Source organism: Apostichopus japonicus, chromosome 2, assembly GCF_037975245.1.
Source record: "Apostichopus japonicus isolate 1M-3 chromosome 2, ASM3797524v1, whole genome shotgun sequence".
NCBI classification, from domain to species: domain Eukaryota; kingdom Metazoa; phylum Echinodermata; class Holothuroidea; order Aspidochirotida; family Stichopodidae; genus Apostichopus; species Apostichopus japonicus.
Genome location: NC_092562.1, coordinates 15,376,630 through 15,403,311, shown reverse-complemented (window position 1 = coordinate 15,403,311; position 26,682 = coordinate 15,376,630). Strand labels below are relative to the sequence as shown.

The following is a 26,682-nucleotide window of genomic DNA, read 5'->3' as shown; positions in this document are numbered from 1 at the left end:
ACTGAAGTAACGATTCCAATGCTAGATTACGCAGTCCAGTCACTCTGATCGCAAAAAGAAAGACAAAAACATCAATCCGATCTTTACATGTTTTTTTTTGTTTCAAAAAAGAAAAGAGACATTGAAATACAACATAACCTGATCGCAATTAATTCAGTACCGATCGATCTACCGGATATCACAAATAATGGTTGTATTAATCTATAGCCAAGCGCATGACATGACAGGCTCTGAGACCAAGTTACAGTCATAACCGTTAAAAGGTTGTCAACGCATGTTTCTCTACATGATTAGTATAAGGTAGGCCCCTTTCATGTAGGTGTATATTTAAATAATCTAATTCACCTAAGTCATAGCCAAGAAAATCTTTGGTCATAGGCCTACAGTTGTTCAGTTTGTTGGTGACGATGGTGTCTTATGATTTTCCAACTAATTCAGTGGGCGTTCCCTTTTATGAACAGCTGACTCTGTTTACCGGTGTACGTACCGGTAAATGACTGCTGCGCATGGTCAATTCGTCATGGAATATGGCGGCGACCATGTATAGGCCTAGAAGTATCAGACGTTCTAAAGGTGAGTTAATTTTTACTTTTTCTGTATGATTAAGACGCACTGTAACTAAGCCATCGAATATTTCATTAATTCTCTACATTTTCCTTTCGTTTAGGCCGACATGATAGCGGAGATGTTGACGTGCCGCTTGATTTGAACAGAGGTAGGTGACACTATTGCAGTTAATGTGTTATTGACTATGTTGTTAACGTTAGGCCTAACTGTTGCTCTATATCCTGTGCTTTGTTAGGAGCTCTGCAGTCTAGTGTGTTACACACTGTACGTCTACCAAGTAAATAGCTTGTGACTATGCTATGATTATGTAGTATTCCCAGACCTTGGTTTATTCATTATCGTGTAGTATAAACTTAAATACGTTGTAATACTTAGTCAATGTCTCACTAATTCAGTAGTCAGTGATTCTCAGTGTTGTTTTTAGGCCTAGGCTAGCCTACTTGGATTGGGACCTGTCATTGCCTTTGGCCTAACATTGTAGGTTCAGCCTGTGGCCTAATTTCGCCACAGCACAGGTTCAAAGGCCAGTTGTAATGCTAACCATACCTGTTTGACAGATAGGCATAGCCTGCAGCATGTGGTATCAATAACCCGTCATCATGACTGTACCACTGATATGCTCCAAATATGTGTTATAGTGTACTGTTACTTAGTGTAGTGCCATAACCTTTAATTGTTAGGTCCCTAAGTCGCTCACAACCGTCAAACTCAATAAATAGACTAGTTTTTTGCGGTTTTACTTAGAGAAACATGCACTCCAGGCTGTAGTAGCGTGGCCTCAGCCATTGATGTAGTACCTGTTCAAATGCTAATTTTGGTCAGTCCCCCTAGTTATCTGTATATTATTCATTGAACTCAAAATCTAACTATTTTATGTGTGCTTTAGTTTGTAACTCTATGTGTACAGTTACGTGTAGACCTATACAGGGAATAATTTAGTATGCAAATTATGTGCAGCAGTTTGAAGGCTCTGAATTTTGTTCTATAAACTACCATGCTTGTTGTATAAAAAGTTGCTATACATCTTAAGGCTTGTAAAGCAATTTGACCAATTTGCATAGCATTTTGTGAAGCGATAGTGGATAAATGATCCATGCTGATAAGACTATGAATAACTTTTATTTCCTCTGCTAACTGATTTGTACTGCAAGGCAGCAACATTGATATTTGTTACTTCGTAATATCCTACAATTACTGCTTACAAAACAGATGTAATGTTTTGTCTCAAATGCTTATCATTGTAATTCTGTAGTTTACAAAACTCCTTTTGAAAATATTCTTGGTGTACTGTACAGTAGTTGTAGAGTTCTTTATCTGCATTTGATTGGCTACATTTGCATCAGAGTCCATGAATTCAGGAATGTAAGATACCTTACAGAGTAGTTGGCAAACGAAAAGGTTTTTACATCAAATATTGGCACTTATACAGCACAGGTCTGCACTATTACTTGTACCGTGTCTGTCCATGCTTGTCTCCAACAAACTATTCTTTCTGAACACTAAGCAGCACTTGGCAATTAAGGGATCAAGACAGGCTTTGCGTACTTTGTAAGTGTTGAATTTACATCAGTCACCCCTCATTGTTAAATGGTTGTACAGTGTACAGTAGTAATGGACAAACTCATGCATTGCTTGATTCTCTCAAACAGGGATAGTTGGTTGGTACCGTTCATCATAATTCAACTTGGGAGGATTTTACTTTTACAACATTCAGCTTGTTAGATGATTCAGTAGTTCAGTGACTGGAATGTTTATTCTTTGCCAAACCAACATATTCCTGATTTGAAAAGTTCTGTGACATGTGAAGGAAGGATAGAAATATGTACTGTACTGAAATCTTGCATGTAATTATGGTGGGGGGGGGGGGGGGTAAGCGACCTTTAGCCTGAATGAGTTGAGGAAAATCTTTATACTATACATACATAATACTGGAGGTTTCATACAATCTATGGTACTTCTAAATGAACACTTACAGTACAGTATATATGCATCTGCTATTGAATAAGTTAGTATTTGAGGCATGTTGATGTCCAGAAAGCATGTCTTTATGTTCAAATTCAAAACTGTTGCTCCCGTACTACGGTAATTGTGCCAGGTAATGCTTGTTCATGGCGTGCATTATTCAGGGAAGTTATAACCATTCATGGAACTGGGAGTAATTTATTAGGTATCTCATAGCAAATTGCTTACCAAAATGGGAAGTTTGCTACATGGAATGGGGATGCAAAGATGTTCTGTATGTTTTTGCACAAAACCCACAGTATTTACCGTGTTCTTTGAGAAAAAGATACTTCATAAATCATAACCAAAATTATCTCAAAAACAGAGTTACTGTAAGTTCTATGTTAACCCATTAATGTGAGATGACAATGGTACTTTGACATTTGCCTTGGCTTTGTTACATTACAGTAGCACTTTGTAGAGTTACCCGCATACCCTAAACACTATGCTTTCTTGATCTAGGTAGTAGGTATGGTGGGATTTGATTATTTGTTCCAATTTACGATAAATAGAGGAAGTATTTATGTGGTGTAATTATATATAATTAGTCTTAAAACCAAAACAATTTTACATTTGCATTCTGGATGATGGCACTGTATTAAAGCTCATCTGGTATTTGCTAAAACACGTTGAGAACTTGAATCCTTTTTTTATTTTCAACAAATCATGTTATCATCACAGAAACCTGTTAATAGGATTTAAGCTTTACCTCTTGCGGCTGAAGATACTGTAGAGTGTATACAGTAAAAAAATTAAAGCCGATGTAGTTATGACACCAAAGAATTCCTTTTAAATGTAACGATCATAAAGTACTGTGCTATGTTGTATCCGAATGAATGATTCCATCCATCACCTGTATTACCATGTTTAAACACTATCACCTTGTACAGTAATCACCTGTTGTATAGTGTAAACCTATAGTGCAGTATAGTGCACAGTTGATCTGCAGCTAATTCTGTTTCCGTTAAGTGGCCAGAATTTCATGACCACTGTATGTACTGTATATATGACACTGACATATTTTAAGTCCTATCAGAAAACAAGTGTACAGTATATTATGTTCCATGTTAAATGGTGTGAAAGAGTACTTCTTGTCCCACTCCTCCTCCTAGCACTCCTAGTCATTTTTGTCCTCCCCTCCCCCACCCCCCCACACACATACATGTACACACACACATACAATTGGGGAAAAAGGTTACATACCTAACAATTGAGAAGACTTTTGTTTTGATGTAAACAAGTTTTGCAGTAGATAAGGAACTATCTGTAAAGACAGTGTGCCATAGGATTGTCTTCAAATGTACAGAATTAATTGAGGCATAATACAATGTGATGTGATTGGTGGTTAAGAATAGACCTCAATATTACCATAGTGATGATAGATCTAAATGTGAATGTTATGATCAATAGATGCCAAGTATTTGACTTTTAAGTTCATCTCTGTTTGGCTTCAGTTGCTGCAGTTACTTTAAAAAAAAAAAAAATTGTTTCTGTATAATTTGCACCGTATTCTCAAAGTCATACATCTAGGTGAGATTCCATCATGTGTGTTTTACAATCTAGAGTAGCCATCTGGAAGAAAGAATTTCATGTGTCTTGCTTTGAGGATTACTAAATTGAAGTTACACAACAGGTGATGACTTCAAAACCTTCACACTCTGTTATATTAGGCTCTTAGCAATATTAGTACTTTAGACTTAGTGCTTTCAACTTACCTAAGTATTAATTTTGTCTTCAGTGAATTTGTACAGTACACTACTGTATGTGTCTGCTCTGAATATTCCAAAGGGAAAAGGGAGGGCCTGGGGGAGGGGGTTTGATGTGGGGGTTGATGTGGGGAGGGGGTGTTTGGAATATAAACAAGAGGGAGGAGGAACATTTGTGTCAGATATGATTAGTATATTAAGACAATAATAGTTGGTTCAGTGGCATATATACGATACATGTTTGTATATATATTTGTGTATATATATTTGTGTACATACTGTATATTTCTTCCCACTGGTCTCATTATGCTATCGCAGTATGCTACTGTATGCACGGCACTGTAAACATAAAATAACCACTGCAATACAACACAATATGCTGTGGGCATAGTCGAACTCAAACCTTTGTACTGTACTTGTGTTTCAAGTACTAACAGAAACTGTGTGAATGTACAAAACAGATATGCATGTAACAAGCTTGGGAAATTGGCAGCTTAGATTTTTAACACGAAAGACAGTAGCTTTAAATAGTTGCTGATGTTGCATTCTAAAAATATGTCTAAAAAGCAATTCCTTTGTTATTGTTTTACAAAAAGTGATTGCTGGAGATGAGCTTGTGGAGAAACTCTTCTCGCATCTATAGAATGATTCAAGTCATCACAGCTGATCGGAGAATAATTTAGTGCTCGAATTTTGTATAGCACTCTGAATGTTCCTTTACACTACAAAGTTCTAATGGTAACTGTGTACAAAAACTGGTATGTACATCTTTGCACTTGCATAGCACTTTGCAATGCGATAAGTGATAAATGTTTTTCGCTGCTGAATAGAAGTTAATAACATCTCTCATCATCATCATCATCATCATGTACTGTATGTATGTATGTTGTTCAGTACACAGGAGAATATATGAAAGATTGATCCTGAAAGTCACAGGTAATATCATAACAGCACACATTACAAAACAAATCATAACAGCACACATTACAAAGCAAATCATGACAGCACACATTACAAAGCAAATCATGACAGCACACATTACAAAACATACAGTAACTAGTACTACTGTTTGCTGTCTGAATCACTTTACTGAAATATTACAGGTACAGTATGGCAGATGTATGGTTGCTGTACATGCAAAATTAAACAAATAATTATGACAAAGGTCACAACCTATTGCTATATATATGTGTATATAAACTCATCATTGACCAATAATTAACAAATTTAATTATGCTCTTTAAACTAATTACAACTTTCTTTTCACTGACAGATCATAAAGCTGTGAGCACGTACATGCATTGCAGTACAACAAATTTATATTTAAAAATTATGAAGGGGAATTTTTTTTCTCTGCAAGCACACATACTGTATACAGTGCTGAACAAGGACACTCACAATACACAGTGTAGTGTACAGTAGGCTACTGAGTTTCACAGCTCAGATAAATTTGTAGATAATTGCATTCATGTGTGCGCAGATGAATGCAAACGACAGACTGGAGGCAAGAGCTCAATGTTCAAAGATGTTTCCCAGGAAGTGGATACTAAAGAGGCAATCTCACGTTGATGCTTCGAAGCCTTCGATCTGTCTGGGCAATTGTTCTATAGATGATGTGTGTAGTTAGTTTGAAGTACTACTGTACATGTGGAGACAGATTTATGTGGACTCAGTCTTGATAATAAAGGGACAAGTCTTGTTGATGAAGAGACTTGTAAGTAAAATTAGGGTCTTACATTGATTTTGGAAAATTTGTGAGTTTGTGCCCCCAAAAAATAATTCTATAACAATACAGTTTACACAATTATAACCTTCATTAGTCACAATATATAGATATATATTTATATTCCAAATAATGACAAAATATATTTTGAAAAAATATTGAAAATTCATAAATTTGCTACTGTACTTGTAAATATCATAATATTACAAATGAAGAGACATCCTGATGGCAAACTGTTTAGTTCTGGATAGAATAATGAACCACAGAACTTGTTAAAATTGTGTTGGTGAAAAACAGATACTTTAGAAGAGGATGGTAGCTTGATCTACAGTAATGTTATCTTGAATTTAATATAAAAAAAAATCATTTGTTTCAAAATAGTTTGTTGAGATGGGTCAATAATCTGGGACTAAATGCAGACTAACCTGTTTGATAGGACATTTTGAGTTTTTGACAAACATTAGTTCCGCTGTACTCTTGACAGGAGGTTTTATTTTCACTGTGTGGATGGATTCAACCAATATCAATGCTTTCTTCCAACTTTTATTTCTTTTTCCGTATTTTATTAGTTTCTGCTTACATGTGGAAATGGTATAACATTTCTGGATTAGTACTACTGTAGCATAATGGATGTTTAGTTTGCACCTGGTACTTTAAAGAGGAGTACAGGCTCAGCACATGTCGGTTACTGTTGACTGTCATAAATATCTCAAAATTTCAAATCTTGAATCTTGAACGACACAGAACATGTTCTCTTTTTCTCTGACTACTTATTTAAGTTGAATCTCTCTTAGATGTACTGTAGTGCAGGCATGTACAGCAAGCCTGTACTTCAGTAATCTACTGTACATTGTAACAGGATGGTCGTAATTTGAGGTAGGCAGTATGAAGTGGCATTGTTTAAAATCGTCGAGGTACGGCAATGAACGTTTAGTATTGCTGACTACTTGCAATGTTGATGACAGTGTTACAATTCTGTGAGCCCTGGAGATTGTGTCTAATACGACAAATTATGCTATTTTAAGTATGAGTGCCTTTCATGTTTAGCTGTATAATTATTTGATATATATGAATGGTTGAAGTGGAGGTGCTGAGAGTGCTTGAGTGACTGGAGTATATACTGTACAATGTGCTCTTTCTGTCAGTATTTACAGTACTCTGTATATATTCTTACCGTACAGTACTGCATGAACTTCTGTATGTACACTAAAAAAATACTAGATAGCATAGTGATAGTGAAGGATGATAATGTAGACATCTGCAGACGCGAGCCAGGAATTTGCCAAGGGAGGGGCGAAACTGTAGATTCGGCATTGCAAACTATCTAAGCATAGCGCCACCATGGTTGGCGCGAAGCGTAGAAGAAAATTATGGCTGAAAATGCCTCCCAGATCGCTGGAAATGGCACTTCCCAGGCCTTATAAGTTGCATCTTAGCATTTTCTCTTTTGAAAATACTAGCGATATCATAAAAACATTAAAAAAAAATATAAAAAATATGCTCAAGGGGGGGGGGGGGCGGCTGCCCCCTTGGCTATGCGCCTGGACATCTGCTTAAAAATTCATTTTGTTCGTTACTATTGTAGAGTAAGTGTAGAGTAGGTGTAGAGTAGTTTTGAATAGTAGCACGTGCATGCCATAAGGTCTGTTTCTGTTCAAAAACTTGATACAAAGGTCACAAAGCTACAGACCGTTTACAAAAAGTTTTTGTGTGTGTCTACGGTACACGTACTACTGTATGTTACAATTCACTTGAAGGATTTTGTTTACAGAATTTAATTTTCTTGTTTATGCAGTAGTCACAGTCCCACTACATGGAGGTACCGTTTGGGGTACAATATATATTTGGCATTCTGTAAACTCTTGTTAACACAAGAGAGATAACCTCCCTCTTTTGCATTTGAAGTGATTTTGGATATTTATAGAGCATTTCAAACCATCCAAATACCTGGGATGAATCATTTGAAGTATTTTGAACCAAACAGTTATATATTCTCCAGTTTTATCGTTGTGGTCTACTCAAACTGGTAGATCAACATTCAGTGTTTTTAAGTACAGTCATAAATTTACAAACAGCACCAGGTTACAGTGCTGTATGTATGTATAGGGTGTTTGGCATAGAGGAATTGTTTGCTTTTAGTGACATCATCAAAACTTTGTTTCTTTCAGGTAAGTACCACATCTGGTACAAGCTATGATTCTTCAGTTATGACTAGTATCTGTTGACAGAGCTTTTAAATCTTCAACCTCAAAGAAATGTACATAGCAAGCATCCTTCAACGTTTTTTCATCAAAGTGTAGCGACCCTAGCATCAAAAAATAAAGTTTTAGCACTACTGCCAAATACCATAGTTTGCATACATATATAAATATATACTTACAATAAGTTGCATTGGATCTATGAGATATAAATTGATAAATTGACTGAGTGAGTGTATTAATGTCCTTTTGTTTCTCCAGTTCATGTTAACGAACAAGTCAGGTGCAAAGAATGTACACTTGTAACATCTAAGTGCTACAGTAGTACGCAATCTATGGGCCACATACCAAAGATACATAGTACTTTCTTGGTACAGAATCTTAATATTTTGATTATTTTCTGAAAAATCTCATAAACCTAAACAATGCTACTAAAAATGTCAATGTTCACTGAATTATTCTATTCTTTACTGTATGGTTCTGGTATACTTAAGATATAGCATAAATATGAATGAACATTTAGGAGATAAATCTGTTTTGATATCTCAAACCTTTTCAACGTATATTTTACAGTACAGTAAAGTTGAAAGTTGTAGCTTATTCTGCTTATCATCGTGAATAATCCTTATATTGTACATATGCACAGAAGGTTTAGTACAGTATCTTGTGAATGAATGTGAATGAATGTTTAGGATATGAATCTATTTAGATATCTCAAACCTAATGAAAATTCATGTACCTTTGAATATTTTACAGTACAGTAAGTGATCATGAATATTCCTTTTGTTGTACATGTGCACGGAAGGTTTAGTACAGTATCTTGGGAATGAATGTTTAGGATATGAATCTATTTAGATATCTCAAACCTAATGAATATTCATATACCTTTGAATATTTTACAGTACTCAGTTAGTGATCATGAATATTCATTTTGTTGTACATGTGCACGGAAGGTTTAGTACAGTATGTTGTGACTGAGTGTGAATGAATGTTGAGGATATGAATCTGCTTTGATACCTCAAACCTAATGAATATTCATGATTTTAAAGTGATCATGAATATTTCATTTGTTGTAAATGTGCACTGACGATACAGTACAGTATCTCGTATCGCCATCATTTAAGCAATTACATCCTGGTGAAGTTGTCAGATTGATTATTGAGAACAAAAACCATTGACATACTGTAAACATATGAGACTGATTCCTGGAAGCATTAACGAAAGTAAATAGCAGATTGTGTAATTACTCTTTTATGAATGAATGCAAAAACAAAGGATACGGTAGTTTCATTACGGAAAATAAAACTAACAACTAAATGAGGTTTAAAATGAGATGAGGGGAGATGCGATGATTTCCCTAATTTTCTTGAAAGTATTTAAAAATATTTCTGAACTCAAAAAGAGTACCAATAGGGCTTGTACTAGGTTACTGTGATTGATCTCAAGAAGATTCCATACACATTAATAGGTTAAACAACAAGGCAAAGGAGAAGGATTAATATTCATTTACCACCAGCTTCTTTCAAGTTAATCTGTTTAATCTCTTGAATTCTTTAAAGGTTTATTGCAAAATTAGTGCGGTGACTTGGAAATAAGTAAACGTCCAGCTTCTTACATGCAAATCAGGCCAGACTGGGTTCATTAAATGTACACAATCTGCTATGAAAGTGTAGCAGGTCCATATCGATATTCCTTTACTCAAGATAATAATCAACATGATCACCCTGTGACATCATTTCACCAAACTACAGCATCGGTGGACATAAGTTTTCGTTCAAAATTCAATTAATACCCCATAGAAATTACTCTGCAGAGATTATGTCGTCCAGTTACAGAGTTGTTGACAATTGACAATTCATAATCATGGACATTAAATATGAATCTAAGAGACTGACTTTGGTCAGCTTGCGGCTTTGATAAGCCAATGATGGCTTCTTTGCTTGCAGGAGGATCTAAAATACATACATTATCAGCTGCTTCGGAACTGGCCATCGGTTCCTTTCGTTTCCTGTTTATTGTAATTTTAACTGAATTTGGTTTTTTTTCTATCCATTTTGTGCTTCTGTTCACAGCTCCTGAAGATAACGTACGAGATATTTTAGTAACTTTGGTTCAAGATAAAAGCCCTAGCAAAGGCAAGAAGCTTGGTCACTTAAATAATTTTGTCAAGGTAAGATGTCGACTTAATATGTTTAAGCTTCGTCTTGGTTTGATTTTCCAGGTTTTATAATTTGCCAGTTCTTACTACTACTAGTAAGTACTGTCGTACAGCGTTGTTAATTACACATGTCTGTGACTGCAATCCATGATGCAGTGATTATTTATTATTTATAGACATAAAGATAATCTTTGAACCTAACCAAAGTAGCAGCTACTCATATTGTTGTTTCATAAGTTATTTATAAACTCTACTTTTAAGTCTACTTGCATATTGAGCTTTGAAAAAGAAGAAAAAAATGCATCAGAGTCAGGAATGAAATATGAGCCCTGTGCAAGTAGACCTGTTAAACAAATTGTGCACAGGTGCTGTATATGACTGTACTACACCCAATTACTTTTTTGATTTCTTAGTTAACATTTAATACACAAAGTTTGCAACATTAATGTTCAGTTGGTTGATGTTTGGCATCATGATCATTTGTATTTGTATTTTATACGAGAACTTTGTATTCTTAGCAAGCAATCTGGACACTTAAGAATAAATACACGTTAAAAAGATATAACAATGATAATTGTTTGAGGGTTGATGCAGGCAGGAAACCCAGTGATTTCAGACCATGGAACAAACAAAAAGTTCTTAAACTTGGAAAATTATGATTTTTCATAACCTCCTTTATGCTTCCTCCTTCTCATCATATTTATATCTGATAAACCTGAAATATTTTGTGAATTTGAGAACACTTACTGTACAATCAGACTACTGTAGATGTCATGGATTGAAGAAAATAAGCTGTCTGAGATGTGAAAGGAGATAAACTGAAACCCTTGCATAACTTGATATGTCTTGCTATGTAGGAGAGTTAAGAATTCATGTTGTTTTGCTGTTTTCCCCAATTTTGGTGACGTAGTTCGTGTTCCATTTTCGTCCAGTATGAACTATTCTTAGATACTTTTCTTTTCTTTTAAATTCAAGAAAATTAAATAACGAGGATTTTTTTTTTTTTTGCCTTCTTCGTTTCTGTCATTCTATAGTTGGTGAACAGTATCACATCTACCAAAGATCTCTGCTTTCCTGCCCCGGAAATACTATGTTGGTGAGTGAAACACTATTCTTACTGCTTTCACACGTTGCAGGTATTATTGAATCGTTAACCGTATTTCAGACATTCTGATTTTAACACCGGACCACATTTCCATAGTCGTGCAATGAATGGTAAAATAAACAATTGAACGTGTAATTCTACATTAACAGGTGGGAGGAAATTAACTTTGACATTTATATTAAAAAAAAATTATAAAAAGTAAGCACTCACGATGTAGGTTGTGGAATTTCAGGATATATATAAAAAAAAAAGAAGATATTTGGCATTGGGCTCTTTTTTTTCTATTTTTCGTTCAAAATCAGGGGGTCTTTGGTGCCACACAGGAAGTCCTGTTTGGCTATGTACAGTGTTTCCAAAGGGTGGCAAATTGGCCCTTCATCTTCTATTGTGCTGTAGAATCTCTTGATGTTTTGAGTTTGTGTTTAGAAAGAGTAATTACACTTACTTAAGTGTGAAGTACCTCTTTATGAAACTGAACTGCAATCACTGTTTCGGAAAATCGATCTCAAAAGCCATTTGAGTTGTTTTTTGTGAAAACATTACAGCCATTGTCACAGAATTCTACAATCTTATGTTAATGTTGTGAAGCTAAAAGAGGTTGAAAGATCAGTACAGGTAAACAGACCGTTTATAATCAGGTCCAGTTTGTTCGAGGATCACACATTTTTTGCAGCGGTTTCGTTTTATGAACGTTTTGTTTTCACCAGGGCCAGAGGACCACTGTGCATGTTTGTTTACTAAAACCTACATTGTTTCGACAAATGTTTTGCACAACAAACTCAAGGCAGTTTTTGAAGTTCCATTGTGTTGGGAGACAGCAGTATTTTTGTTGAAAGGTCTGAGTTATGTGATGTATCCTAGAATATATTAGCAAATATGAGAACGGAACCTATTGCAAAAGTTCTCCTGGACTTTTGTCTAGGATTTCGCATGCCCTAGAGATGTTTCAGTGGGCCTACCCAGTGAAGGGCTTGTGTTGTGTACAGTAATACCCATGTCCTGCAAATTCTGTGACTAGTAACAGGTTTACTTTCAATTATACTGCACTTTGAAAGAATTCAGCAAATTGTTCTGACATCGAAACATGATGAAACCTTGGATGAATAAGTTAAAGGATTCCAGGAACCTACAGTACCAATATTTTTAACTGGCCACTTAAATTTGTTCAAGATTAAAATCACTTGTGTTTGGTTCGTATCAGGGAAGGGCACAACGGCACGAGGGGAGAGGGGGGAGGGGGAGGGGAACTTTGTTTTGATCTACTCTGTTGCTGGGTAGCTGTTCCTAACACTATTTTTGCACCACCCAAACTAAATGCTTGGCCTGAACATTCAAAGCAAGGAATCTATACAGTATTGCATTTAAGCATTTAATTACTGTATTAATGTTGGACTTGTGTATCCTTTCTTTCATAAGTGAGACCTATTAAAACAATTTGAAACAATGGCAGATTTCAATGCAAACTGAAGTTTGATGTTGAGGGTTATACAATGTATGCATATATTGCCATACATGTACAGTATATGTCTGGCTTGCTGGGCCAGCACAATGACATGTCGGTACTGTGGAAATGTGAGGTCAAATAATACAAAATTTGGGTTCAAAATTGACTTGTTTGATTATTGGATGGGATATATATAAACAAGAAGGAAAAAGTATGGTGCCAAAAATCTCTGGTTTTTGTAGCCTCTTGCAGCTCAGTGTTTTTGAAGATGTTTGTTTGTTTGTGCCAAGTATAATCTGCATTTATAATGCTCAACATGCCCTTGGTTGCTGAATATAGGTCATGGGTAGTCTAGTAGATATGTACGAGGTTAAAGTTCAACCTGTTTTATAAGTTAATCAAGTGGGTGGTACAGCAGCTACTGGCTGAGAATTTTAGTCATTTGAGTACAAGAACTCATGAATTGCCAAGTTGCAATCTTTCCAGCCAAATATTATGTAGTTTTGTATGTTCCACGTTGTGCATGTACACAGTGTGTGACTTTCTCGATGCACAGTCTGAATAAATCTGTGTTCGGGATATGATGGACCATGACTCAGCAACGTTTCATTCATACAAGAAGTACTGGAGGCCTTAATATTAAAAAAAAAACTTAAAAAAAAGAAAACAGTTCAACATACATTTACAGTGCAAGGTTGTATTGTAATAAGTTTCTTATAGGCATAATGGTATGTGACAGTTTAAGTAAATTATTGTATTCTACTGTAGGTAGATGTCAATCATGTCAGCACATACAGTTTGTCGATATATGGATAGGAGGGGGGCATTGCCTGCTCATACCCAGAACCATTACTTTCCTCTCTTTTGTTTGAATGGCAGAGTTGAGCGTCCAAAAAGATTGGCATGTATTCTTCATCGTCCATAACTGACTGCTTTTAAGAAAAGGATTAGATACAGTGCTGAATTTTTGACATCATCAATCGTTTGGTTCACATTTTCTGATGAATCCAGTTGCTTCCAGATTTGCCGGATTAATTTATTCGAGAACTGAAGCTTTAACGATTTGATATCAGTTTTGAAGTTTTGGATATCTTTCAAAAGAATAAGTTGTGTTAGTTTTGTTTTTAATAAATGATTTCATGTATAGAAAATTCAGTCCCTCATTAGTATTCTGCACTCCGTGGCGCTCCTCTCCGACTCAAATCTTTGGAAGTATATACTTTGCAGTAGCACCCATTTATACAGACATACTGTACTGTGTAAAATTCAAGCATTGTACAGTAAATAGGATGCATGCATCATTCCATGGTTTACAGTCCTGTAGTTGCCATATATACACAGTATCAGTAGGTAATCAATGGAAAATTTAAAAAAAAAATTAAAGATTAGTGTTGGCAAACAAACCCAGATTGTACAGTACCTCCAGCTGCTTAAAACCAATATGCAATGCTTGTGAACATGCAGTTTGGTTTCAAAAATTCTTAACAATTTTTTTCCCCCTTCTGGTTGTTGTTAATATTTTGGGATAATTTTAAAGGTTATTACCAGCAAGATATTTACATGCAATCACATGGAATTGCAAAATTAGCTCAACAAAGCGCAGCCCCCTTAATTGTATTCAGTGACGTATTTCGAACTGAGTGCACAAACTTACAGTGCCTTTACTATGTACAGTATCTGTTTATCAAATGAGCGTTTAAATTACATTGTCCTGTTTCAGCAGGGCGGCTGACTGTAGAAATCGGTAAAAGGTTGACAATTGACAACAACTTGTTTGTCAACCACTTCTAACCCTTCAAAACGGAATGCAAATTACTAACTTGACAAAAAGTACAGGAACAAAATTGAAATTGATCCAGATTATGTTACCAAGGAATTTGCAATTCAATCAGCTATCTTGAATGATTTCATGCTGTTTACTGCCAAATAGCTCTGACATACTTATCAATTATCAGTGTCAGCAATGGAAGTATACTGTACCATGTAGAAATAGCCCACTGTGTACAAGTACATTGTACAAATGCACTAGTGCTGCTCCTAAATATATAGTACCTTTGTGGACATCTTGATTGTGCACGCTGTTATTTACAGTTTAATATATATAGTAAGAGCTGCAACGACCCTTTGATATTTGGTTCAAGGGGCACAAGGCTTTGTTTGTGAAAGAAGTTTGTTAAAAAAAATAGTTATATATAGATCTATAGTATGATCTAAACTTACCCCATAATAATTTTATAGAGAAATGAATATTTTTTACCAAATATTACACATATATTTTGAGCAACATAGATGAATTTATTCCCAGACTTGGACAGTGGATTTTTTTTTTACATAAATATTGTCAGTACTTCCCAGGCATGTAAATTGTCTTTTGTTTAATGTGCAGAGAAGTCGGTTACATTCTATGAAACCAGTAGAAAAATGATAATGATTGTGTTTTTAGAATGGGCTTGAATTTGTGTAAATATCTATTTGATGGAATTTTGAATTACTACTGTCATATTTTTGTTGTTGTGGTTTTGTACTGAATGTCTCACGGTACGGATGAGCCAGAGTACTGTACTCCTGTATGTTCAAAATGTATTCGAGCAGACTTGAAGCACTCATCGTCAGTGACGTTTCAAATTTTTTGAAACCCCTCTCAAGAACTTTCTGTCATTATGCCAGAAATGCCAAGGATTTGAGTCACATTGGCTGAGAATCCAATAATAAGCATCTTCCACAGACTAACATACATACAGTAGGGTAACGTCTTGTGAAATGCCGCAGTGTTGCCTACACAAAGAGTTATGCCAGTCTTTCCTCTGTTGTCGTAGCTAATAAACGTACGGAGCATTCATCAGGCATGATGCTGTTATGATAGAGGCTTAATATCAATTCGAACAGATACGGCGAACAAGGCACATGATCGACCATGTGCATTAAATTCGGTTGTCATTATGGCGCATATGATGACATCGCTGGTTATGGCTTTTGTCTGTTGCCAATTCATACCGTATGCAGATGACAGCCCTACGGCAACATTGCCCTCTGCTGCACAAACAATTGTAATGACTAAAATCCGTTTAAATTAACATCCATGTTTTATGTTTAATTGTCTTAACGATTGAAATCATTTAAAATCATAAATCAGGTGTGATGGAAATCTTCCCCTTCAGGCAAAGATACTGTATACTATATGAAAATTTCAGATCAAAAATATAATTGTGTCGGTAGCCAGAAAGGTAACAACATTCGAGTAAATACATGCTGTATATCGCAGTATTAGCACACGTCTCCATCTTCACTCCCTCTCTCCCCCCTAATTTGAAAAGTCAAGAAAAGCTGAACTAAATTGACTCTCTGTCTCATTGTGTCAGTTAAAATTATCACTTTTTTCCACATATTTATCTGAAATCATATCCATCATCCTGTGAGTTTTATCTTGCCTGACCTGAATCTCACAGTTTGACAAATACATGTAATGAATATATATTCATCTGTTGAAGACCTCTTGGCATATACAGTACTCTGTATTATGTACAGTACATGTTTCCTTGACTGCAGTTCTGTCTTGTTTATATTGTTCGTTAGCGCTTTGTTGATACAGCGAGTTCGGTCCAGGGATTACTCTCTCACCGGCGGCGTCGCGCAGCCAGCACATTGAGCTCTGCATTCCTTCATCCAGTGTGACCTAATTACCGCCCACCAATCCGGAAACAACTTCGTTCGAGGACTGTGACGACACAATTGATTTTTTTTCTTGCACAACAAATAAAAGACTCAAGTATATATTGAGTAATGTTCATAACCCTGGGCGGCTTCTTCTAATATCGAGGACTATCTCCGCTCACCTGTTCAATTGCACTGCAAGATGACAGTGCCGTGAAGTAAAGTGCAGCACTGTGGGATGACTTTGATTCATGACCTTTTGCATTGGGTCGGTTTTGACGTCGTGAACAAATACCAGCTACCTTGCTGTATGCATTTATCATATATAACCGTTGTACAAATACAGTAGTTTTGATGTAATTAGTTACTATACCTTTGCCCTACTGTATGAAAGTATAATTAATAAGATGTTAATGTGCAATGTTAATAGTTTCTAATAATAAACACTTAGTGGGAACAAGAAGATTTCGTTAACATGTACTTAAATACAGTACGTGTGTGTTGTAAATGTACAAACTACGAAGAACAGTAGACAGTCCAGGCTCCACACGTTTGGGCTACAGTATACATGATTTACTATTGTGAATACATTTATCACAGTATATCTGTATTATAAAGAGACATTAAAAGGATCATGTGTGATGTGCATATATACTGTATTCTCCCCCCTCCCATTTCCCCCCCCCCTAAATAAAACATTTTTAACCACCATCTATAAATTTGACTGAAGGTCTGTTGTGATTTGAATTGTATTAGCACTACCGTATATATATTAGTGTGTACATGATTAGTGCAGTACACTATTTACTCAAAAACAACTGTATTCTATTTGAAACTACCAATTTTCAATGATCCTTAGGAAAATTATGAAAGTTACTTATTTAGATAACTAATCAGCAAGTACAGTAAGGGATGTTGCTAAGTCTTTGGAACAACAATTAGCATTGACCTTGGTAAACTTAAATTTACTTTGCTCCTCTCTTTAATACCTGTCTCTAAACTACATCTGCAGTTTCCCATCTCTACCTAAGCTCACATGACTGGAGACATTTTAGCATTGCGTCCCCCTATCCCTACCTCCGGGGCAGTGGACACCCCTCACTTTACCCTCCTTCTGAGATCTGCCATTCAATAGTGAAGCTATGTCTTCCATCCCATCGTGTCTGTCCCTCTCTTACACTTTGGTGTTCTTCTTTTGGCTTTCCTATCGTCTGGAACCGATTCTCTGTCACCTTTACAGAGCACTGTGTAAAGTATCCTTTTCGTTTTCCTTGCTTTTTCGTGCGTGATATTTCTACCCTAGTGTCACTGCTGTAATAGGTAACTCATTGTGTACAGAAGGTATCGGTTCTGCGATACCTCCATACATTGTTGTTACTGTACAGGCCTTGTTGCTTGGTGAGGTTTTTTTTTCAGATTTGAACCTGAATGGAATACTTGAGCAGGATTATCCACTACCATATATCATGTCAATGATAAATGTCTATAATATTCAGCAACTTTTCAAATTTGCTTTGGACCTGTTGTTTCTACATGTAGCATAAAAATGTCTTGGCGAAAATTTTTTAGTATCCAGGACAAAATGTCAATATTTCAAAATTAGTCCATTCGGTGAAAACAACCCATCTCACTGTACGGTCCTGCGGTTGTCTCAGTCGTAATCTTGTTTTGAACGAAAATCTGCTTTTGGTCAAATTGGTGCTAATTATAATTCAAGGAAAGGAAGCAAAGAAGTGTGACCCCCAAAGAGGTATAATCTCCCCCCCCCTCCCTCCTCACCTCTGTTAAGTGCTTGTACAGTACGGTTCATAAATTGTTGATTTTGTGTAACTGGTATCAACAATAGTATACAATCATTAAAACCAATCCATTCAGCCTTCATTGGTACTGATGGTATATTGAGAGAGTGTGCTATACACTTTGTTTAAGTGCATCATTTACAATACATTGAGTCCAGCACTGTTACAACTTACAGAATAGACAGAACTCTTAACACCCGAGGCTATGACCCAATATTTTTTTTGGAAAACAGCAGCTTGATTTTTTCTTGTTTGTTTGTAAGAAGAACTTTTTTTTTTTATGGAATGAAAGTTTAATAACTTCCTGTTTTGAAAGGTTTGAAATTCCCCAAGTTTGCAGAATGTTGCATACTTTTGAGTAATAGACATTATTTTGGTGTTATAGTGGTCTGCTTTGCTTTGCTTTTTTTGCCTGACAATCGCCTCACTATAAAGGTGACGCGGCATTATATTACAAATGTGAGAAGTCTTACATATATGCTTTCGCAAACTTCTGTAAAAAAATTTGTTTACAAATGATTACGTCATTGCTGTACGTGTCTGGTAAATTCAAAATTTTTGGACTCTTCTTCAGTTTTCACCTTCAGAAGTTCTTTATGTAATCAAAAATATGATAGGCAGCCAAATTATCCCATATTTCATCAAGTTTCAGTTGGCCTTAGAACCAAAGCCATATAACAAAACTTCTTTGCACGCAAGGAGGTTTGATTCACTGTGCCTTATTATAGTCATCACACACAGCCTGCAACAAAAATACTCAGAAAGGCAAAGAATCCCACTCACTGTAGTACTGTTGAAATAACCATGTACTGTACAGCAGTGGCAGGGCACAGCACACAACAGTATATTACGTAGCCAGCTCATTCATTGAAATGTAGAATTTGATTTCAACCAAATTTGAGGAAGCAATGAGCAAATAAACCCATCTGAAATGCATTAGGAAAACAAATAGAGTGAATCAGTAATTGTGCCCTGTACAGTACAGGTAAGTGTGAACGTGACCTGGGTCACCGTACCAGCGGAATTTAGTGGCACGGAAGGAGGTCATTCGAGTTAAATTACAAATTCTCTGAGCTAGTGATTATTGTTGTTGTTTTTGCTTTGATAGTGACCTTGCCATTTTGTGACTCAAGGCTTTCAAGAATTTAATGAAAATATTTGAAAAATTTTGTTTTACAGTTTATGGATTGAAAAATAATACTTGCCTCACCCTCTCCCTTAGGACAAACTTTTTTCTTACTGATATTGTCTCCTTGTTTGGTTATTCCACTTATTGCATGGTTCTTGATAAATAACCTCATCTGACCTTCATTTTTGTTCCACTTGAAGTTTAATTCCTATATTGTGCCACAGCATTTGAATGTTGTTTATATTATATACTGGTTTTACTCGAATAAATGTGTTAGAAATCAAACTCAATATTTCTAGCTATTTTGCGAATCCTACAGAATATTATGCGAAATAAATGTTGCTAATGCATGGACCAAAATTTTTAAAAAGGCAGCCTCACTTACACAGTAACTACTGACGAGTGCTTTGTGAAATGATACTGTGCACCAATTTCACCTATAATCATTTCACTATGGAGACATATATCTACCATTAAACCTGTTCAAAGCCTTTGAAAAAATAAAAAAAAAGTAAAATAATAATAAAAAAAAATCAATTTATCAATGCTTTGTTCATGTTACTTTTATACTGATCTTTGTTCACTTAAGTTAGACAGGGGGCCCTATATATTGTTGCTATTCCCTCTCTCCCTCCCCCCTCCCCCACATTTAAAGTGGTCAGTGTATATTTACTTCAGTTTGTGTGTCAACTTTTCTTAAGGTACAGTATACATGTACAATAGGTATCCTACCTAGCACCTACTGTAATTTGACACCACTCAGCCATCAGTCTCTCAGAAATTTATAAGAAACAAAATTTTGAGCCTTTTCTTCATATCATGCTATCACATACTTGTTTTTGTCCAATAATTTGTCAAATCTAAAAATGCCTAAATAAGAAATAAAAACTATTCATAATTTTCATTGTCATTCCTAACAACTTTAATCATATTATTCAAAAGTCGACACTACTCTTTCAAAGAGACCCTTTAGTAGTGTATTTCTCAAGTCCAACCGTTTATAATATTTTGGTCATGAATTTCATAAACAAGCCACCAACCAAAAAATTTTCGCCAGAAAAAACACTCCGAGCGGATGAATGTTTCGTGAAGATTATTAAAGTGAGCCGTGACGTCAAGCCAGGGACACCTTTGTTTAGTATATACATATACTCCGTTGCTGTAAATTTCACTGCAGGGTGATTCCTTAATGTACCATCATTGCCTGACATTGAAGTCTTTAACCATTTAGTTCTGCATTCCCACGTGAAAAGCACAGAGGTATAATAAAACTCGCTGTGTGGTTTGGATTTTTTTCCCCTCTTTCTTTCCTTTCGTCACTAAAGGTTACTTTTTAATGAAACGGGAAAAATCTTATGAGTTGCAAAACATCGGGAGGAAAAATGGAGTAGAATATGGTCTGCTTGCGTAAGTGAGACGAAATTTGATAGAATCGTCGTGTGATATATTTCTTGTGTGTGCGTGCGCGTGTTGCAGAAGTCAGTTACACAAAATTGAGATTGACGAAAATCTGCACAGCTAATTTTCAATTCAAATATATCATGTTGCACAAGAAAAGTTACAGCAATTTTCTGCAAAAATGCATATTTAAGTACTGAGGAGGGGTGAGGGGGGGGGGTGGCTTTAATGCTAACTTCAGTTTGGTGATTTTACTGTTAAACAGATTTTTTTGTTTGTTGTAATCTTGGGTGAATTCTTTTATAGCATTTCTCAGTTTGGTTACATAAATAATAGATTTGTCCATTACTGTCTTTTTTTTATTACATACTCATAAAACTGTATAGACATAGATTAAGATACAGTAGTTGTATATATATGACTGAAGCTCTTTCAAAGATTGCTCATATTTAACTGTATGAAACTATAATGGTCCACATACAAAAACACAAAAACAAATAATCACATATCCTCCTTCTTTGCTTGTCAAATCTGAACTGGAAGGGAAAATGGAAGAAAATAAATAAAAAGAGTTGACTGTGAGATAAAGACTCGCAGGAATAGTCTATAACATCATTGATGTGTTTTTTATCTTTTACTCTTGACTTCATACCCGAGTCTATATCCGTCAGTTCGATCACCGTTATTTCCATGAAATATTCATTTCTGGCCCCGATAGGCGAGTGGTGAGGTGAATACTTGAATCTACTAACTGTGGTGATCCGATACGATATTGACACTTTCTTTCAAGGGAAAAGAGGAGCCGAATAATTTGTTGACAATATTTTAAAACTGGCAGGGAGAATGTGTGAAAATTGGGTAATTATACTTGGAAGCCATACTGAAGCCATCATATTGCTTTCCTTTCCAGGGGGGGGGGTGGGAGGTTTGGATGGGAGAAAAACTTTCATATTTACTTTTCCAATTTCTCCTGTATTTATGTTGAATGAAAAGGTTAAATAGGTACAGCTAGGGAATTAAAGGCTAAATCTAAATGTCAATGAAAAATGGTCTTGGTGAAAACGAAATGAGTAATGGGAAAAAGCAAAGGAGAAAAAAGGTGAAAATTTTAATTTCTTTCACAGTTCGTTGTGACAAGCTGCAGTGAATGATAGAATCCTGTAAATAATTTGGATTTCTCTAGATATAAGCTTAGCAGTAGGCAGTATGCACAAGTACAAGTTTCTTGTGAACACACTCCAGTGTATGCTATTGAATCTGTAAGATTTCTTTTAGCATTATACATCCCCCTCCCCCATACTGTATGTAATTCATGACTTTTTACTTGAATAATCTCCAGTCTTGTTTCATTCACTAAAGGAAAGTTATTAAGTTTGGAATAGCCTAGTTTACTGCTAGTTTACAGCTAGTTTTCAGCTTGATCAACCTTAATACTGGACATTTGAGAAATGTTTCTGTATTTTCATTTCTTTTTTTGTCAACGGAGTTCTGACAACCATTCAGCCCGTAATGAATACTGATTCACTGTAGCAGTCTTAGACAAATATTTCAAAATGCTCTTTTGATTTCCTTGTCTGCAAGTTGATATTGTTACTAAGTTACCAATGATATAACAACAATCGGAAAGAAGTAGATTCAACTCAGTCGTGTTTATTCTTGTTTGTAGTAGAAATGAAGCTTTCATTTTCCTGACACACCACAGCTTTATGTATTCGGTACAGTGTATATCTTTAACATCTACAGTAAATGTATTAACTTAAATGAACAATATTACTACAGTAAATGAGAAAATACAAGTTATGGAAATGAACCCAATCTATGATTTCTCGTCAACTTACCGTTCAAATTCTATGTGCCGTAAACAATAAAGTTGAAGAACTGTACATATTGTAATGGACCATCAGTAATTTGTTTGAACTTTGCCAAAAATGTTATCATTGGAACAAGGAGTATTTTTTTATTTTTAATATGCTAAGTAATGTTTTAGAGGGTATTTGTAGTATAAATAGTTCTCAAGCTTGATGAAGCCCTGCTGTGAAAGTATAATTATGGCATGCATAAAAAAAAGAAAAAAGAAAGTGGAATAGTGACTCTTGTAGAGAGACAATGGGAAGGCCGTTTGGTCAAATGACAATACCGCGAAGTTACTTAAACTAAGACAAAAATGATGAAAAGAAAACTCACAAATCAACAAAACCCTGCTGGAGGGATCATGTGAATTGTGATTTCATGTGGAAGGCAATGTAAGGAATCTACAGTAGTAAGCCATAGTGAAGGCGTGTGTCATGTGTGTGATGCCTCGGTTAGTAAACACTATATATAAATCAATTGTACTTGTTAACTTATAAGCTTGTAAACACTATAACAAAATATGTTGTGGTTCAATTTTATAATTGGTTTGTGGATGCAGCTTAAAATGAAAGGAAAAGCCCTTTTGTTACCCGTGGCTATCAAAGGGGATTTGAGGTCAGCTAGTAGTGGTCAAAGTTTGAAAATCTTATAAGCCGTGATAACTTCAAAAACAACGTGGGAACATCGTTCATATTTGGCATGTGGATCCACCTTCGTGAGGACAAGTCCCCTTTTGTTTTCCATAAGTCAAAGTTCGTTTGAGGCTATCAGCAGTAACAGTCTTAAAACATTTGTAAACATGGTAAACATGGATCCACCATAGTGAAGGGAGGGAATCAGTTGTTGTCTGTGGCAGCAGTCAAAGGTCATTTGAGATCGACAGATGAAAACGTATGAAATCTTGATAACTTCAAAAGGAAAGCTTGAATGAACTCAGTAATTGGTATGTGGATCCAAATTATGTAGTGACTATAAGAAAACCTACCATATTATTTCTTGTCTACAGAGGTTGAAAGTTATTTGAGGTCACGAGAGGTCAAGGTCTGAAAACTCCATAACTTCAACAGCAAATCTTACATGAATATCATATGTGAGGTAGATCCACCTTTAGCAAGTAGAAGACCGACATTGTTTTCTGTTGAGGTCAAGGGTTGTTTGTGGTCATCATATAGGGCCATATCAGAAAAGCTTGAAAATACATCTGTAACTGTCTAGAGTAAAGCTTTGATGAACTTGAGTACATGTACTGTAGTCTGATGTAGATCTACCAGTAGTATATACTGTGTATCAGAACTCAGCTGTTGTTAGCCTGAGAAGGTCAGAGGTTGTTTGCAGTCAAATCTTGTGTGCACTGTTAGTACTGTACATGTATTAAAAATGTCACCAGACTGTATGTACAGTATACTGTAAAACATGGCAAGGCATCACTTAATCATGATCTGCTTTTCAGTTATTTTCTGTTATTTTGCTGTCTCCCAAATGTTTACAATGATAACTACTTGATAAAGGCATTTCATAGTTTGGTACAGGTCTGTATAAACAAATATCAAATGTACTGTACAGATGTGTGATAACTTGAGAGTCATTTTAACCAGTCTTAAAAATTCCAGGGGAAATAAAATCATGAAAAGACTCATATATTGCAATTATGCTACCAGGCATGCTGTTATTAACGTGGAACGTTTCCTTGAAAATGGCAGAAAATGAAAAAATTTCGTTAATAAAACTGCAAAGCTTGCAGTGATTATTGGTAACTCTTTTCATATATAGTGCTGAAAATAAAACTTTATTTTTTGAGGCCTGTGAATGGCATTGTCAGCAGTTTGAAGATTTGACCTCCATGTTATTGATGAACTCAAACAAAGCATTCTGCCGTGTAATGAGGCAGATTTATGACTGCTTGGTGTTTTATTCATTTTGAGTCTTATTCCTTTGAAATACTGTCTAGTACAGTTCTAGCATTGAATATTTGTTTATACTTCAGTAAGTCTGTTAAAAGTGTCACATCGCAAGCCCAAACGATTGCTTTCAGTGTGTGCTGTACGTGTACATGCAGGATTGAGTGACAGACACTTTCTACTTTTCTACTCTGCTGTACTCTAGTTTGCCGCCACATTACAACCTTACAGATTTACATTCAAGTGTGAGAGGTTCTGTGTTTGGCTTCTGCAGATCTTGTATTAAGCTGTATTGATTCTTTACCGCATAGATATTAACATGAAATATTTATGTTAACTGCGCTAAGAGACCTTGTAAACCTGATGACTTGGAAAGCAAACCATGGATGAACTTCATACCTATTGTACAGTAGTATTTGAATCCAAATTTGTGAGTTAAAGAGCCCTTTTTGTTTTTCAGAGGTCAAAGGTCATGTGAGGTCTACAGAGGTCAAAGTATGAAACCTTGTAATCCTTTACGTAGCAATAACTCCAAAAGTCAAGCTTAAATACAATATACAATGCATATGTTATAATGTACATATGAGTACAGTACACATTATTGAGTACAATAAAAACTTTTCTTCTCTGACCAGTCATTGCCCCATTAACTGAATTACCAGATGTTAATGAAAACATATATGCTTGAAAAGAAGAAAGCACATATTAGAAAACGAGAGTGCTGAATGTCAGAGTAGCAATTCACATCAGAGGTATAGAGTAGAGGGAATGTGCACTAAACCAAGAGTATATATCAAAGGGGATGTAGTGCTAAACTGTTTAACAATTTTTGTTAACTTGCAGTCTGAGGTTGTCGTTAACGCATTCCACCAAAGAAGTACGAGGTGCTGGTCTGCGTGCCATTCGTTATTTCATTCAAGATGAAACCTCCTGCCAGGCTCTCCTTGGACTTCATCTGGACCTTCTCGTCATGCATTCGTTAGACCTCTGTGAAAATAATGACATCGAAAGGATTCAAGCAGTGAGGTTAATAAGAAGGGTAAGCATTAAATAATCAGTCTATTTTGATGTCTCAATTTTAAACTGTTTTCGATTTGGTAGAGAAAAGTGCTATCGGTAAGTTCTTGCAATAGAAAATCTTTACACAGCATGTGATATCCTGGCCCCCAAAGTCTGTCACTTTTACTTGATTGGCTAGATGGTCATAACCACATTTCCCCTCCTTCCCCCTCCCCCTCCTCCCTCCTCTCCCACCCCTCCCCCTCCCCCTCGGTTCAGATTTCAGGTATTTGTTCTCATGTACCATACCTAATGATTATCAGTGGTATACAGTAACATCAAGCCAGGATTCACACATGATTGGGTTCCTCTTTTTATCTGACTGAGTGAGATCCGTACAGTTTGTACTTTGTAGACTTTTACAACCTGTAGTCTGCTCGTCATACTGCAAGCTAGATATTAGCTGTTCATCACCATAGCAGCCTAGCAGGGAAATTTTGTGTCCCACAAATTTAATGTACTGCTATGCAAACCTTTGGAATGAGTGAGTATTCTTCCATCTTCCTTGGGTGTGCCCATGGCAACTATGTGTTATTCAGGAACATTTTATCTTACTTTTAATGGTAATGACTCTAATGAGGTATGTACAGTGAGTACATAACAGTACAGTATAATATATTACTGTAGCTTCAAATTGCATTTTTTTCTTCTTCCAGATCATCACAGTATGCCCTGCCCTGTGTCCATTATCACTCATACATTCACTAACTGCTATTGGAAACAATGGAGACTCCCAAAGAGATTCCTTGAAACGAGCATGTGTGGCAACCCTCTGTGAACTAGGTGAGTATTGTGTTGAGTTGCCAGTGGTCTATCGCAGTGTTTGACTTCCTCTCCACCCCCCTCCACCCTCACCCTCTCCCCTCCCCCATGCCTTTAAAAGTATGAATAATTTATTTTTTTAAAAAAATTGTTTTTGACCCACCTGAAGTTTCTATAAATATTTTAAAGATTTGACAACTGAAGCAAAATATTTTACCCAGTTCAATGACATG

The 26,682-nt window shown here is 35.8% G+C and overlaps 1 protein-coding gene across 2 annotated transcripts in view; it reads left to right on the top strand.

The window, feature by feature from the left end:
- The first annotated feature begins 461 nt into the window (after nucleotides 1–461).
- LOC139979519 (rapamycin-insensitive companion of mTOR-like) overlaps nucleotides 462–26,682 on the top strand; it is a 65,285-nt gene continuing 39,064 nt past the window's right edge. For both annotated transcript variants that reach the window (XM_071990423.1, XM_071990419.1), the window contains exons 1-6: nucleotides 462–573; nucleotides 668–715; nucleotides 10,268–10,365; nucleotides 11,388–11,449; nucleotides 25,472–25,667; nucleotides 26,344–26,470. In XM_071990423.1, coding sequence (XP_071846524.1) covers nucleotides 507–573; nucleotides 668–715; nucleotides 10,268–10,365; nucleotides 11,388–11,449; nucleotides 25,472–25,667; nucleotides 26,344–26,470 — 598 coding nt within the window. In that variant the 5' untranslated portion in view covers nucleotides 462–506. The remainder of the gene's footprint in view (nucleotides 574–667; nucleotides 716–10,267; nucleotides 10,366–11,387; nucleotides 11,450–25,471; nucleotides 25,668–26,343; nucleotides 26,471–26,682) is intronic.